Source organism: Haliotis asinina, chromosome 9 (genome assembly GCF_037392515.1).
Source record: "Haliotis asinina isolate JCU_RB_2024 chromosome 9, JCU_Hal_asi_v2, whole genome shotgun sequence".
Taxonomy (NCBI): Eukaryota; Metazoa; Mollusca; class Gastropoda; order Lepetellida; family Haliotidae; genus Haliotis; species Haliotis asinina.
This window is the reverse complement of record NC_090288.1, coordinates 26770820-26788160: the sequence shown is the minus strand read 5'-3', so window position 1 is coordinate 26788160 and position 17341 is coordinate 26770820. Positions and strand designations below refer to the sequence as shown.

Here is a 17341-nt window from a genome sequence, read left to right as displayed (position 1 = left end):
AAAGGTGAGGTTTCGGCTTGCTGCTCTTATTCAAGGGGGATAATATCATTACTCTGGGCCTTCACTTTCTCTCAGTTTCATTTGCATTCAGCGATGGAGATGTATCCTAAATATTATTACACGTGGAACATTTCACAAAACTGTTAACAAAATGGCATCTGTGTACTGACAAGATTTAGGCCTTCCTACCTTGTCTGACATCTGAGATATAAAGCTAATTCTGCATTTCCAGAAATACAAATACAGTCAAGCCGCGTTAATCCGAACACTTCTGTTTTTCATCAAAAACGTTCGGATAGTGAAACGTACGGACTACTGAAGCAAACACCACTTCAGGAGTGTTACTTCCCTTTGACATACTGAGACAAGAACATACGAAGGTATACATGTATCAAATGACTTTATTACAGTTTGTAGACATAACAACTTGAATATTAACATAACAATCAATCAATGGAATGTCTGAACAGATTATTTATAGTATTACACACACCAATCACTCACTTCTGTTGAAAGAAATCTCCAATAACAGTCTGCTTCCCCTTGATAAACTTGTTTCGAAATTGTGTATCCCTAACACATATATTTCGCCTGTGACTTTGGTTATTTGTGGAACACTCTTCAAACTACATGTATAATACTGGACATATATACTACATATCATTAACTGAAACTCGTTATTCTCTAGAAACCACCAACGGTGAGACACCTGAGATAAATGTATATAGATGTACATGATATACACGACAGTAACTTAAAAATAACAACGATATTTCATTTTTAAATACACTAAATACGTGAGACATTAACATAGCAGAGCTTTTAAGATCGCTTATGCTGATGGTAGATACGGATTTGTTGACAGCTAATGGCACATACGGATTTGTTAACAGCTTATGGTAGATACGGATTTGTTAACAGTGGGCATATTTGGGATGTCTAAGTATACGTCCAGCGTTCGGAGATTGATGTCGCAGTTAGAGATAAGCTCAGCATCTGAACAAACATAACGAAACTGGTCTCCAACAGCGTTTGCAATACAAAGTGGACATTGTCGGTCTTTATGTGGAATGCCTAACCACTGGCTTGTCTCAAATTGTAATTTATGATTAGAAGCTCTCAACATTGGATAATATCTGCTTTTTGGAAGAAGATATTTTTTGAGATTGGCAGGGTTTTGGAATGCTTATAATAATCATCCTTGGAACTTGATTCACCATTAGACTTTCAATATTGGAATAAAACTGGGAACTTTAGGAGTTTCCGACCATTAAGACAAGGCCTCCAGCATACAGACGGATGTAAAAACACGATATGCGTCATAAAAAGCGAAGATTTTATTTCATTTGTCATAGATGTTAACACAGTCATTTATAATCAAGGGCGGTTTCCAATATGTTCTCAGAAGTTAATTTAAGCCAACGTAAACTAGATCGCTTATAGATTTGGAGCGGCCATTCCTGTGGAAATTATTTCCAAGGTAATCGAATGTATCTACAATATTGATACTTTCAGTTCCATAGGTAAAGTGAAGTTTCTCAGGGCCGTTTCCATTCCTTAAAGTAATGAAAGAAGACATTCAGGGATTGTTGTAAATCCTTTGGATGTTTACTGAACAGTATGTCAAAAACGACCAAATTGAACTCAGACACGTCAGGTTACCGTAAAATGTGGGGCAGCTTTATACACAGGGTGACACAGGGTGCGGTGTTCATGGTAGCTCGCTGAAATCTGATCCATGTCGTGTAAATCTTTGTGATACCCAGCCATACGATTTTGGTTCAGAGAGTGGAAAAGTGCTTTTCATTATTTTCTTGAATTCCCAGGCAACGTTTTGAATTCCCAAACAGTGTTGTACGTTTTGAATTTAAACAATTTTGTTTTTGTTTTCAAACATTTTCCAGTATGTAAAAATAACACATTCAGAGCAGTCTATACATTAATTCTTCATTTTATTCTTCATTTTAAAACAAATTTTCCACTTTTTGCATATTTATGACGATGCATGTATTTCTAGAGGGGGTCTTGTGAGCAGGGTGTGTCTTGATATAAAATGTACCATGCACTCGAGCCACCCAGTAATGGCTCTAATATCAGCGCCGATACACTTGACTGCAATGTTACGCATGATGAACATCTCCTGCACTTTCAACACATGCATAGCTACTGTGATATGGATTAGCCTGTCGTGTCCATGCATCTGACATATCGTACACTGTAACTGGATTAATTGAATGTAGTGTTCCGGTCACTGGCGGGTATATATTTGAAACTAGGTCAATTATTCCTACAGGAGGGTCGACCAGACTGTGTGACGTGTACTGGAAATTTGTAACGAAGCCATTTAAGCCAATCACTGATATTAGTCGGTTGGTTTGTTGTTTAACGCCGCACTCGGCAATATTCCAGCTGTATACCATGCGCAGTAAAAGCGTTTGTGACAAGGTGGCGAGGCAGGGAATGAAGGCGAATACACCTGGTTGTAACAGAAACATGATGTAGATCGGGGATTAGGCTTGTGCAATACACGCTGACCGTGGCGTGAACTCAATGCCGCTCCTGTTTAACGCGTGTCCCTCAAACATAATTCGCACGAGGAAACTGAATTTGTCAAGTTGTAGGCGACAACCAGTTTCGCTTATTTTTCAAATGTTCCGGAGGGCGTCCACATATATGCAAACTGGAGTTATTTGTCAGGTCGTGGCTCATCTAATACTTGTCAAGCAGTAATAATAGTGGTGTGTAGTCTCTGTGTCAACTAGTATAAATGTTTTCCAATTTAAATGCTTTACGAATAGATCAAAAGACACTTCTATGGTGGCAGGACATGGAAATTCGAGAGAATGAGAGGATACCACTTCGTAAGCTTACTGAGACGAAAGAAGAGCTCCTAATATAGGCATCGTGCTTGTATGAATTTGCATCGGAGAAATATAAAAGGCTCAACTGCAGAAGAATTGCAACAAGAAAACAGCAGTGTAATAACGACAACGTGGGGGTTTTCTTCCTTCTCTGTGCACGCCAGAATCCCAGCTGTGTTTCCATCTGTCTCGTGAATGGGCAGGAAGGGTCGTTGTCGGCACGGTTAAATTCTAGTCACATGCCATGATCCCGTTCCTCAAAGGGACCGTGGTGCTACTGTAGTCGTACGTCAATGTTAAAGTAAATTCCGATCATCTTAGCACTACGATTGCTTGAGGAAACGGGGCTTGTAGTAGCCTACTCATGTCGACAATGACCCCTTATGCACATCAAGGCCTAAGACAGATGGAAACACGGCTGGGATCCTGACATGCGTAGAGAAGGAAGAAATCCAGTCATCTTGTTAACCTCTCGTGATCCTATGACAGTTTCGCGAGATTTATGACGTCGCTATGACGACACCACAGATACCGCAATATTGTCGTTATCACACTACTGTTTTCTTCTTGTATTCCTCCAGCATTTTGTCTCGCAGTCTTCCTCATCTCTAGTCGTTATCAACATGAGCTCATACACAGATTATTTTGACCTGATACTTTATTTTGTGACCGTTTTATCTGTAGTTAACGTGGAACAGAGAAAATACTAAATACAAGACTGCCACCACTGCCACCAGAGGATCCAAAAGTGTTTATTTGTGATGTTTTGATTTCTATAATGCGATTAAATACGGGTCTTAGGACGTTTAGCAACTTCCGGTTTCTCTCATTTATCGCATGAACAATTGTTATACATTCAGGGATCACTTTATGAAGGGATTGGGGGATTTTTACCAACTGAAATACAAAATATCCCAATAACGTTTTATCGTGGGGAGGAATTCCCATTACATATGAATTCTTACACCGTGAAATAATATATATGTATCTTATAGTTTCTCCTGAAAATCCCATTGTTCAGATCAAGGAAGAGATTTTCCCCCACTGACCATTTGTTCCAATGTGATCCCTGAAAAGTTCAATAACTCATTTAAGATATATTTATCTTAAATCTAAGCTATCCGATTAATTGTATTGTCTGCTTGACACAACCCGCCTCATTGCAGCGGTAGTAAACACTGCGGTCCCGCAAAAATATATTTTTGTTTGGTAGGTGCTTTGAACTTCCGAAAACATCACAAGCTATCTAATGTTCTGAGCCAAACTGAACTCACGCTGAGTTCCACCTCAATTCTGTTTCCCAAGGATTGTTGTGTTTCTACTAAACTAAATATATAGTTATAGGTATAACTAGCAAGTTCTGACCCACCCTACACCATTGCTTTCCCACAATGGTCATGATAAGCTATTTTCAAAATAGATCTAAGCAGTTTACGTACGCAATTGGTTTCCCATGATACTCAACCAAAGTTAACGAACCCACTCGCATACCAACTGTTTTCCGTAGATATAATGGTAAACTGTTTTCAGAATAAGCGCTGTATATCAGTAATTCGTGATTATTTAACATCTACTTTACGCATGCTATTTTTAAATCTCTAACTGCGGTATTCTCATTGTTTTACTATCATTCACAGAGAGATTTTATAACATAACAGCAAATTATTGAAGAATGATTTGTTTTAGTCAGTTATGGCTTTGATATTGCCAAAGTTGCTGTACATTGTAGCTCACTAACACCTACTCTGCTGTAAGTTTCCCTTTAATGTTTTTATCAAAGTATAGTAAACTGTTGATTTCCACTTGCAGTGTTTAAGTATATGACCTAACAGGGGCTCCTTTCACAAAGCAACCTTTACGAAGGCTAACCTTAACTCCCATCCTTTAACACTGTACAGTATAAAGTGTTTCTTTTGTCCATTATAATTCGATCCTCAAATTGAGAATGTAACGGGAACATTTTAACCAACTGGCACCAGCGAACGTTAATACTACCACCAGTCACTGTCACGATGCTTTTATGAGTGCTTCGCTGTCAAGGCTGCCGAACAGTCAATGGCTATGATATGGCAAAAAGTATGGCAACTTACCAACATCACCATAATTAACAAAGTAGTATTTTAAGAATTAATGTAATTATAGTTGTACTCACCACTGGAAAAGGAAAGGTTTCCTAAGCATTCAAGACCCCAAACATCACATTTACTAACTTTCTTTTGGTCTCAGTGACTTGCATACCATGAGGGAAAGCTAAGATATTGATGTGTTAGAGTGGCAGAGATTGTCCCAGCTCATATACACAGACCCACGTAGAATTATGTTAGTTTTTACTACATATAATAACACTGAGGTGTTGAATGTAAAAGTGATTGATGTTTGAACACCACTTTAAGTGACCCTGCTGTTACATATGTCAAGGCAATAACAAAACATGACATGTTTAATTTCAGTGTGAGTGTGATTGTTTTTGTGTGGGTGTACGACAGGTATTTTTCACATTCTTTAGGAAATCACTAATTTCAGTTGACTTAATGGTATCTTGAATCTAATTTCATAAAGGTTTATCTCAAGGCAATAATAATAGTTATATATCTTCGATTGTGTATCAAAGGTTTATAGTTATGGATATATGCATTAAAATTAATGATACCACACAACACAGTTACGAATATGATGGAGCGTATTACTGATATTTTGAAAAGGATTGCTGATATTTTTATTCGTTTAAAAGATAAACACATAGCCAGGATTTTATATTATATTATATCAATAATTTTGTTCCTGACAAAATTCCTGTCTTTTGTTCCTGCTCATTCAAATAAATACAGACATCATAGATTGCAGCTGATAAAATGTAGTTATGTCTTAATTGTTCCCTTGTTTCCCAGCACTTGACCTCGTGATCAGGTTCGCTTTGAACTTTGACATCTGCCCCACCCCCCACCCCCCACCCCCCTTGCCAAGTGGGTGGCTCATTCGTAGCTACTCGTGCCTTCTTGTAGGTCACGGAAAGAGACGAGTAGTTACGAATGGTGGGTGGCTAAGGGAATCTGTAACTCACTTGAGTTGTTGTAAAACTGTATCTGTGTCCTGTATGTCATCAGTGCAAACTATTAACTTACTATTGACTTATATTGACAGATATGTACCTGCTATACTAACCACACATCCTGAACATAACATTTTTCTAAATGCATCATTTTATTTAATCATTATCTTTCCAGTGCAGTCCATCCTCTTTCTCTACTTCCACCTTCTGTCACTTTCTTCATGTCCATCTCCTTCCCTCTTAGCGTCCTACTGGAAGATACATGACCATCCATGGCCACGAATCCCTGTTTGAGCTGCCCACCCCACCCACCTATGTCCCTGTCCCTGTCCCCTTCTGTACCCCTGTCATCCCTGGTGCCCCTCACTTCGTTGATATCAACCTGGATGATGACGACACGCCCACCCAGTCCCCAGTTCAAGTCTTCCTGTCACGTGTGTGTGGATTCTTGAGGAGAGTGTTCCGAAGCAAGATGGACGCTTAAACTGGCATCTTGCAAACTCTTAAATTATTAAGGAGAGTCTTCTGTATCAAGATGGCTTAGAGTGACATCTTATTACCTCTTGGGTTTCCGTTGAAAGTGTGTGGTGTCAAGATCGTCGCTTCTTGCATTGAATCGTAGATAACAAATGCATGGACCACCTTTTGCATTTTTGGATCTTGTGGAAGTTTATATAATTTTCGTTGGAAGTTTATATACTTTCGGAACATTTTGTGTTTTTCGATATTTTTAAAATGTACGCTGTTTCTGTGCTAATGTCAGTTACACGTTTTGGCATTTTGGGACATGTTTACTTATAAGGATATTAATCAATATTAAATATAAAATATTTGCTCTGACTTTTAACTCCATTGTTTTTTTTGCTTGTTTTTTGTTTTCTTTTCTTATAAGATACATTATGTTATCATTTGTTTCTTGATAGATGCCAATCAACACATACTGTTTGCATAAATTAAATTAGACTCAGCACAACACCGGTATGTGGATTCTGACTCATTACTTTCTCAACGAATATAATGCAAGGAAAGGGGACTGATTTTCGCACTGACATCTTGTATATAACAAAGGTTTATACTTATCTTTAGGCATAAGCTCAGTTTGTGCTGTGTTCTGAGGAACCTTATCCACGATCAGTTTGAGTATGCCCGACCCACTACTTCTGTATTAGTATTGATGAATAAGGTTTATTAATATCGTATGGAAATAATAAAATGGCGTGGAGACCATCCAAGGAGAGCCCCCTGTGCATGTCACTAAAACAGAAAAAAGAGTGTTTACGTGCGCTTCCAACAGTATTTCCGTACCTATAAGGAGAAAATCCAGTGTTGCAGCTCAAACACGTCGACCATTTCGGCGAAATCCATGAGTGCGGGTGCAGTGCTGAGAGAGTCATGGGGTAAAAACTAAGGTGAATCTAGGACCTAACTATTTACCCACAATCATCACGTCCAGGCAACTGTTGAGCTCGGTCACCAAACACCGCCTTACCCCCCAGTGCACTGCTGAGCTCAGTCACCAAACCCCCCAGTGCAACAAGCTTGTGGTACCAGAGTAGTTGGTCCAATGTTCAAGATTCTTTTGATGTCCTAGGTAAACCACAAACCTGTACACTGCCTCTTCTCACTACATCACTGTCTGCCGACAGTTACTCCGTGTATGTGGTGTCTCTACAGTTTTAGAAATATTCAGACGACCTGAGATCAGCTTGTGATGAAACCAAGTTTATATCCACACGTTAATGGAGATACCGACCTTTCACATCTGTGACAGTCTCATTGAATGACATTTCAGTATGCTACTACTAATTATACATTTATATGTCTGTCTTTTAAGCAATGACATACTTTCATATTTCACACAGCATGGTTTGTAGGAATTCTGAGTAACATGTACCACAAACAACTAAAATGAGTTTTCATGTTAACTAAGATTTTGTCCGTATAAAATACGAAACATTTGCATAAACATTTACAAACTTGTATCAAACATGGCTTTCCTGCCATGCACTGAACGGATGTAGAACATATATTACAGGGAGCGGTTTACCTTTGTTTTTAGCCACAGGCAGTAGACACATAGCTCCAGCAATATCAGGGGGTGGGTAAATAATCTTTTCTGGACCGAAAAGCACAAACTAATGCTGTGATCGATATTGAGCATCGTTCACGACACCAGTGCACAGCAACACGCAACTCATTCAACCGGCATGACCAAAATGATCCGGTAGGTACAGCACAGGCAGAACTGTTCTGTCCTGGAATTTTCACAGACAACTGACAAGCTCGAGGCAAGGACCTCTGAGCCTTCTCGCGGACAGGTCAGAAGTATATTACAAAGCTGTTTAAGTGTTAATACGACAAAATTAGACTTTTGAGAAAATCGCAGTTGACCAGTATCTGTTCATACAGTCAGTGTTATTGTATGTTTATTTCTGTCCACAGGTAAGTTACGATACATCACGAGCAGCCATCATGAAGGAGAATTTCTCTAGCTGATATGTCAAATAATTAATTATTGTAATAAAATCTCATTGCGAAAACCTGTGATCTGTTTATCTATGGCTCAGTTCGCAATGATTTAATATAATGACCACGTGTATGAGTGAGTGAATTAGATTTTGTGCCTGTCTATCAGCATCGTGTAGGAGGAAATCCTAAAGTGTTGCAATCACTTGCACCGACACATAAATGAATATGTAAATCATGTGAAGAAAATGACCAACAACGAACTAGGTAAACCGAATGGATGAGACATCAACCAGCATGTTTCTGTAACCAAATGATTTGTCTTGAAACTTTAGTACGATTCCTGGATTGATACTTATACAGTATTCTTCTATTCGCATTTATACCATTTGCGATTAAACACCAGCGCCCGTATTCCTGAAGCGTTCCTAGCCCTAAGAATTCTTAACTTTGATCGTAGCCAATGTGTTAAGAATGGGCTAGGACGTTCGTAGCGCTACGAACGTTTCGGGAATAGCTTGCCAGGGCTCACTTGCGCAAAACGATCTTAGCGCCACTATGTTTGCAACTCCAATTCTCCAACATAGGCTTCAGATAGTCGTAGCGCTAAGATAGCTTTGTGCTAAGGTTCAGCTCTGAAATATGCCAGTAGTGTCTAACGTCGTGTTTGTCACGGTTTTCTAAATCTGATATTTGAATATAGGAGGCAAGTGGAACTGATGCAGGTATGAGACGTTTACCTCTTAGGTGAAACCGACGAGTGTGGATGTAGTGCTGACAACAAAAGGCTTGAGACGTTGGACATTACACTTACGTCTGTAAGGAATCAGTAAAACGCGCCCGATGCACATGTATCGTGCAATTGTGTATTACCTTTAAAAAGGCTACATCAGTGGTGCTCTACGTGCATTGTTTTAAGCCACTATTGGCGACATGAAAATGAAAAGACTGACAGAAGCTCAACGACACAACACCATCGGCCGTTCATAACGACGAACATCGCAGCATGATATGGCAAATCACTTCCAGCTGCACACAGCACTTAGTAAGAGTATCAAAACATTTCTCAAGACAGCATTCGGTGTCTCCTTCCTTCGGTGGGCCACCGCTGCCAAGCTGTTATCGATGTTCATGGTGTTGACAACACAGGGATACGGAGAAAACGAAATAATCATAAAGTGATGGTTTTACTGTATTTGAGCAATGATGTCATGTTTGAATCAGTTATAAGCATGTAGTAAGTAAACCCCAAAACAACTTGTACAGTTTCTTTCTCTTCCAAAGTATGTTTTCCATTGAATACAGAGACATATTAATAACATTGCAGATTATTGTTCGTCTTGGTTATTTCTGAAACATGCTCAACCATTGCAGGAATGTTGAGAACAATCTAGAAATATCATCCTTGATTTGAATGAAATGTACATAACCATGAGAATTCCAATGCTATTTGTGATGTTGAATTCCATAAGTAAACATCATATATTCAGATCCGAAAACATTCGCAACGTTAATAAGGTCATTTCTGATGTAGCAATAGCATTATTTACCCTCATTTTCAGATGTCGTGTTAGGAATTGCACCATGCTTGCAATGATTTCTGATGATATAACAAACTCAACATTTTCTTCAGAATCCTAAATTGTAAAGGGTATGCGTGTGCAATCGCTGGTGGGGTAAAGGTGTTATTCAACTTGTCAAAGTGTTTGTATAGCAGAGGAGGGGCGATATGTACGGAAGTATCTTGAATATTAAACTGTTCTTTTATCCAGTGGGAAACTCAGCAATTATTGCGTCTTAAGTGCTTCCTAGAATCTCAAGCTGTTTTGGACTGAGTTTGAAATTTGCGCCAATAATTCTTTCAAATTCAGTAACCGTTGGTAATTCTGTACTAGCTATTTGGGTTGTTTTTTCATATTATTTTTGATGATTTGTTGATAAGATTTCATTTCAGTCATACTCAACGAATATTAAATCAGTTGCTTAGTCGCTCTCCAAATGTTGCATTCACCTTAAAGTATCAATGTTTAAGTCTATGTAGCAGGGTCACAATGACAACAGCAAAGGGAATGCAAGGTGTAAGTTCAAGTTTATTCCCGTGTGGACGCTGTGGCCAGGAATACACAATAAAAGCTTAGAATGAGATACTCTGCCATTACTTGTGCAAAGAAACAGAATAAAACTTGGACAGTATTCATAATCAAAGCATACTCCCTCCGTCGTCCGTGCACATTTATCTTTTCCGGGGCAGAACTTCAAAAGCATTCAATATGTCTTCACCACACTTGGCACATAGATAGATCTGGAGGTGTATTAGTGCCTTTTTGGTACTTTGGATATTCTTAATAAAATATTTTTCGCGTTTCCATGGCAACAATTGTGACTTTGACTGAAGTCTGACTGGAGGTAATGCGGGGGATGTTGATGACTGTGTCTTCTTCTTATTATTTAATGTTTCAAAGGGAACCAGTGACACACATTAAAATAGGAACTTTGCGCTTACTACACACGCTTGCATGTGAATGGACCACACGTATCATGTTGTCATGGTTGAGTAAACACCATCGATTTGATTATTGAGACTAAGCGATTAAATTCTATGAACAATTCCAGCGCTGATATAATCTGAAATCAAGAACTTGTTTAAAATACATACCTTATTATCTATTCTAGTTGAGCCATTGTGGTAAGCTGAAACTAAAGTAATATGTTAAGACTTATATTTGGATTGAATATTTCAGCGTCTGTTGGATGAAATAAATATAGAAAATTCATGGTTATTTACAATACTTAGAAGAAACTAGAGCAAACTAATTACATGTACAGACACATAAATGCAGAGACCTACAAAGTATGTGCTTGTCAGATACATATTCCTATCTACGATTTTGAAAAGTTTTAAATAATATAAGGGCACAACACATTCACATACTAGCTCGGTCTGGTTTATCGTTGAAATGAAAACTATGTCATGGTAAACACTGAAAAATATTTTGTCCATTCTACATCTGGAATACACCAAACTAGCTCAAGAATGGTTGTGCTTGAATGAGCTCGCTAGTGGAACTTTGCTCTCGTGTCTAGCACTGTCTGCGAACTCTGTTCCAAATGTAGTGAACACACTCACTGCGCCGTGTTTCCCAGTTACGTAGTCAGTCTAACACGTTATGCAGTTTATGGACACAGTTGGTGTGATAACTAAACGTCAATACAATCGATAAACTATGCCCCAGTTTACTATCCAGCCCCTCTGGCTACATTCTGTTTGACTAGACACTGTCCTAATGAATTGTGAAATATATCACTTTAGAAAGGTGGTTCATAAATATTAGGAGGCAAGCTGTTCATGAATAATCTACCTTTCTAAACTGATACACTTAGCAGTTCATGGGGACTCCTTCTAGTCAAACCCACTATATTCAACACAGTGGAGTGGGTGGATAGTAAAGCAGTGTTTAGTTTATCGATTTTCTACACGCAGTGGGGTCGTTCGAACCCCCTCGACCATAACACACCGTGAACAGGCACGGCTTTTTGTCTGCATTTGTTTAGCTAGTTTTCAGGATATATACAACATTATATTTCAATTTGACACATCCGGCTTGGAATATGCAGCGGAACTGTCAGCGACGTAAGTATGGTTTTACACGAACTTTAGCAATATTCAGTGGAAAGACAGTGCTCTCATGACCCTTGAGAGAAGTTGCCAAAGAAATTATTCTGCTACCATTCACAGACATTAACGTGCCCGACAAAATCGTGCAGAGGAAGTGAGCCCTGTTCGGTCAAACTCGCAACCACGCCCGCACGTGACAGTGCTGGTGAACACTTCCGTGAAATACACAATCTGGCTTGTGCTGAACGAAGGTTCACTTTTCAAGAGATTTACTTCATGCCATTAAGGTCATTCCTAGAACCTTTTTCGTGTGAAACGTATTATACCACACTGGAACAGATATCAGTTTGAATCATCATACTGTTTTAGATTATTCTGTTCAAAACACTTTCCAAGTATAAACTTTTATGACAGTGTGATATGCGTTATGGAATAGAGAAATACAAGTACAAAACTGTTTTTGATGAGATATCTCCACAGGTATGTCCTTGTCTTGTGTGAGGTATAATAGTTGGTCTTTAACTAGTAAAGGAATTCAAGAACTTTGATAATTTACAGTTTCTTCCAGTGAAGTAAAAAATATTACATATAAACAATGCATTTGTAGCGATAAGGACAGAGCCAAAGTTACTCATATTGGAGACAGCATACATGATTCAGATGTAGGTGTCAGTATGGGATTACCCTTCTGTTTGTGTTAAATACTGATGGCAACATGCCGACATTTCCCATACCTGGTATGCCTAGAGCCATCAAATTAGAGATTAAATAAAATGTTTCTAAATATACTGCCGACAAAAAAGGGAACTGATGAAATGACAGTGAATGTGAAATTGCTCTGAATGTTCACTAAATCAAGTTTGGGCGTGAAGTTCAATACCTGGTGTGTCCACCATGCTGGGCAACACATTTACGACGCCTTGATGGCACACTGTTGAATCAGATCAATTTCCGGATCGCTGACCAGTCAAGGATCCATCATCGATGAACAGGTCTGAATACAACTCAAATAAGAAGAGGCCAGTGATATACTAAAACAATGCGAAATGCTAAAAATAACATGGCAGTGATGGAGTAAACATGAGGAGGCCAGCGATACGCTAAAATTACATTGTAACGATGGGGTAGAGAATACAACACACTGTTGAATCAGATCAATTTCCGGATCGCTGACCAGTCAAGGATCCATCATCGATGAACAGGTCTGAATACAACTCAAATAAGAAGAGGCCAGTGATATACTAAAACAATGCGAAATGCTAAAAATAACATGGCAGTGATGGAGTAAACATGAGGAGGCCAGCGATACGCTAAAATTACATTGTAACGATGGGGTAGAGAATACCGAACATAGTGTGGAGGCCATTTATGTACAATACAAAGAAGGGGGGAGGATCATCAGATTGGAAGTGTGTTTATATGAGTGGGTCCCAAGCACGTGGTAAGTGGATTCCTTGGTCACGGTTGATGGTATGGCCCTTGTTCTGGTGGGCATGTTCTGATATGGCAGACTTCTGGTCGAGTTTGTTGGCGGGGGCTTGGTTTCCCCGGTGTACGTTTGTCCACAACTACACTAAATCTGATGGTTGCATCCTCTGCCGCTGGCTCTGTGAAGAATTTTGAGGGGCTTGTCACTTCAGAATGTGACATCAATGCTGGCTTGGTTCTCGATGAGGCGGGAGATCTTGTGACTGATGGGTCCAATGTAGGGAATAGTGACTCTGATGGGGGATGATGCAGGCTTGGGGATGGTGTGTCGGTAGTATTAAGGGTTTTGTTGATGGTCTTGGTGACAAGGTCCACAGGGTATCCGTGGAGAGACGTGAATGTGTGCTTTAGATGTTGTAGTTTGTGGCTGAGTGCGTCTGGGTGGCAGATGGATTTGGCACGTCTTGTGAGGGTGGCTGCGATGGCCTGCTTGATCTGGGGTGATGACGGGAGTTGTAGTGGTCGGTGTGTGTGTGTGTGTGTGGTGGTGGTGGTGGTGGTGTGTGTGTGTGTGGGGGGGGGGGTAGTTGCGGTAGATGGAGGTCTTGAATCCATGGTTTGTGGATTGCAGGGAGACATCTAGGAAGGGGAGTTGGTGGTCGGTCTCTGTTTCCATGGTGAACTTGATTCTAGGATGTTGGGCGTTGAGATGTTGTGGCAGGTGCTCGGGGTCGTTATGGTGAGCGATGGTGGAGAAGAGGTCGTCAACTTTCCGGTACCAACAGAGAGGATGGAATGGGGCAGTGGAAAAGGCTGATTCTTCGAAGGATGTCATGAAGATCTTTGTGATGAGGGGAGACAGCCCCCCTTGGTACTGCCTACTATTCACCTGATGGAGGAGCAAGCATCGCTCCGAAACGTCGTGTTATCCACAATAAAGGAGATGACATCCATAAATCTGGCTTTCTTATGCTTTCCACTTCTAATTGCTCTCCAAGATTTAATCATGTGTTATGACATTAAGCCATTGTGTGGCATCATATAACACAAAATTCTACGGGATATTTCTTACATGAGCTTGCTTGTATTAAAGTTGATTTCGAGAGCATGTTATGTTTAGAAGATATTTTGTACATATTACGGTATACGACCAGTGAGTAAACTATGGAAACCGCAAGTCCTTCGTGTGGGCTCGTATTAAACAACGTTAATTTCTCAGTTTATCCAGGAATATGTACATGAACATTATGACATACTTCGAAACAAATTCAGTGATAAGTTTCAATATTTTATTTACAATTCAAAATACTCCAATCAGAATTACACAGATATTATACACTACAATACCTAAAGCCCTTTGGCCGAGATAATAGACACTATAAAAAGAGTAACGATATACATAAATTTACACAAATTGATATTAACATATGTTTGTTTAAAATATTCTAAATCGCTATAGCATTGAAAGTGGATGTAAATATTTTTATAAATCTTTTTGAATAATGCTTAGTTTTTTTTAAGCCATCCTCTCGGTCCAAGGCCTATAATCAACGATCTATAAAAAATCATGTTTATAAATATGTCATACATGATATATATTGTTGTCAGCGCTAATAGAGCATGGAGACATTTTTACACGTCTTTTCACATAGTGAATTTAGTTACCCTTACACACGCCCTATTCCCAACCCCAACCCACCCTGACCCATCCTAGACCCAAGTTCATGTTCATCTATTTCTTGGATGACTTCTTCTTCCTCTCCGCCCGCTCTTCCTCCAGCTTCTTTAGTTTCTCCTCCCTCACCTGGAGCAGATGCTCCGCTCTCATTTTCTTCAAGAACAGGCGACGTTTCTTCTCGTCTTTCACGGCTTTGTGCTTTATCTCTCTGTCCAGTTGTTTCCTCTGAACCTGATCAACTAGCCTGCAATAAATTATTGCAATCGGATCATGTCAATCAAATCGGACGAAGGCATAAAAATAAATCAGTATTGCCATTATAACAACTATTGTATGCAACGTTAGACAACAGTTGGTATTTCCGCCAGAGCATGGGCCACAATATTGACCGTATATCTAAGGTAATGACATACTTGTTAAATCTGAAAGCGTCAGCCTTCTGTCTCCTCCTCTCAGCTGTGTAGAAGCACCGCACAGGGATTTGCTCCAGACGTCGGGGTGGTTTGCCGCGGGAACCAACGCACTCGGTGGCGGGCACAGAGAAAGCGACTCCTCCACTTGTCTGGTGCACAGGGACCAATCCCTCCTCTCTCAGCTGCTGAAGAATCTCGTCCCCTGACAGACGGGGAGTGGACGGTGTCACCTGACTCTTGGCGTAGTACAGTTCGTGAGGGCAGTTGATCTTGGCCGCCAGAGCCTCTTCGGGAGATGTTTGCTTTAATTTTGTAACCTTAGTTTGCTTACATCCCATTTTGACCATAAGGTTTGACACTGTTGTACATGCGGCTTGTTGCCATGCGCATACGAGCAACAATAATATGACGTCACAATATCGTGACGTCAGAGTGACATGATGTCAGAGATAGTTGTGTACTATCTACTAACACACAGAATGGTGCGCTACAGCGGCAGAGGATCTACTACACCCAGCAATTAAATGGCACGCAAAAGAGAATATAGAATTTCCTATCAAAAACATTATATACTACCCAAAAAGGAAATGCATAGACGAGAAATCTGTTGCGAAATGTTGTATTTTCAAACATGTATATAACTCGTCCACAAACTGACTTTACTGCATGAAATTGTACACCAGTTTAGAAGAAAGCAATGTCTACGCAAATAAGAGGATACGTTTAAATAACGGAGACTCTGAGCGCGATGGTGACGACGTAGCACGACCCCGACGTAGTGTCTCTCGGACTAATGTCTTTCAACCTGTTCTGTACAATTTGAACGGGTATGCTCTGAAGTCCAGGCACCCTGGCTGCAGTGTTCTCACCCGTGGCAGTACGATCACCCAACTGTAGTACCCGGATCTACCGATCTTGGACTACAGTGGTAACTCAAGGTCTACCTGCACATGTACGGGGACGATCATTTGCCATGCCTGTTTGGTTGCAATGAGCTGCAAGCCATGTCTTGCTCAGACTATCATTCAGACACCTGGCAACAGAAGACTGGTAATCTTCAGCGAGCAGTCTTTCAATGGCGATGTTCCGTGTCGCAGAGTCAAGACGTGACGCAGAAATTTGACTTTAAACTCTTTCAAACGAATGCCAGTTTGTGAAGGTGATCTGAACTGTTTATGCCAGACAGTGGATGCTCTTTGCTGCACAATTTCAACTTAAAGGCGATTTCTGTTGCGTTGTCGCGATGCATTTCTAATCCTTGTAAGGAATCTCATAAAAATCAACATTTTCATGTAAAATTGATATTTGTACTTGTGCAATTGTGTAAAATCATGTTATGAACACTCTTGTTACATATGTTGATGATTGTTTGAACGCAGTAGGTAACTGTAGATTTTAAGTATAACATACAATATACAACAACAGAAATACCAACATAATTGTATGTGCTCAATAAAAATATGGAGGGGGCGAGGGGTTGCAATTTTGTACGTTACACTTATTGATACTGGGAGTACTTATGCTTAACAATGACAGAGGCGCGCGTGTGTGTGGTAGTGGTAGTGGGCGGGGTTGGGGTGAGGTGTGTTAGATTGAGTGGATGTGATAGTCGACATGGCAGTAAAGCGGAGTAATTCTTCCCCCAAAATGTATTTTGCTACATGTGGTGAATAGTGGTGAGTATTATATCGTGCTATAGTGACGTAACGTCTCCTTATTAGTACCAAGAGTTGAACATAAGCGTGACGGTAGCGTAATCCATTCAAACTGTATTTACCAGTCATGAATTACCTCCCCTCCTCTAGAAGTCTAGATCTTTTGCACATTTCC

At 39.9% G+C, this 17341-nt stretch overlaps 1 protein-coding gene across 1 annotated transcript; it reads right to left on the bottom strand.

The window, feature by feature from the left end:
• Positions 1 to 15152: 15152 nt before the first annotated feature.
• On the bottom strand, positions 15153 to 15849 carry LOC137296916 (uncharacterized). Its single transcript, XM_067828815.1, has 2 exons — positions 15512 to 15849; positions 15153 to 15342 (listed from the first exon to the last, which is right to left on the bottom strand). The coding sequence occupies exons 1-2, from the start codon at positions 15847 to 15849 to the stop codon at positions 15153 to 15155; spliced, it is 528 nt and encodes a 175-aa protein (XP_067684916.1).
• Between the last annotated feature and the right edge of the window lie 1492 nt (positions 15850 to 17341).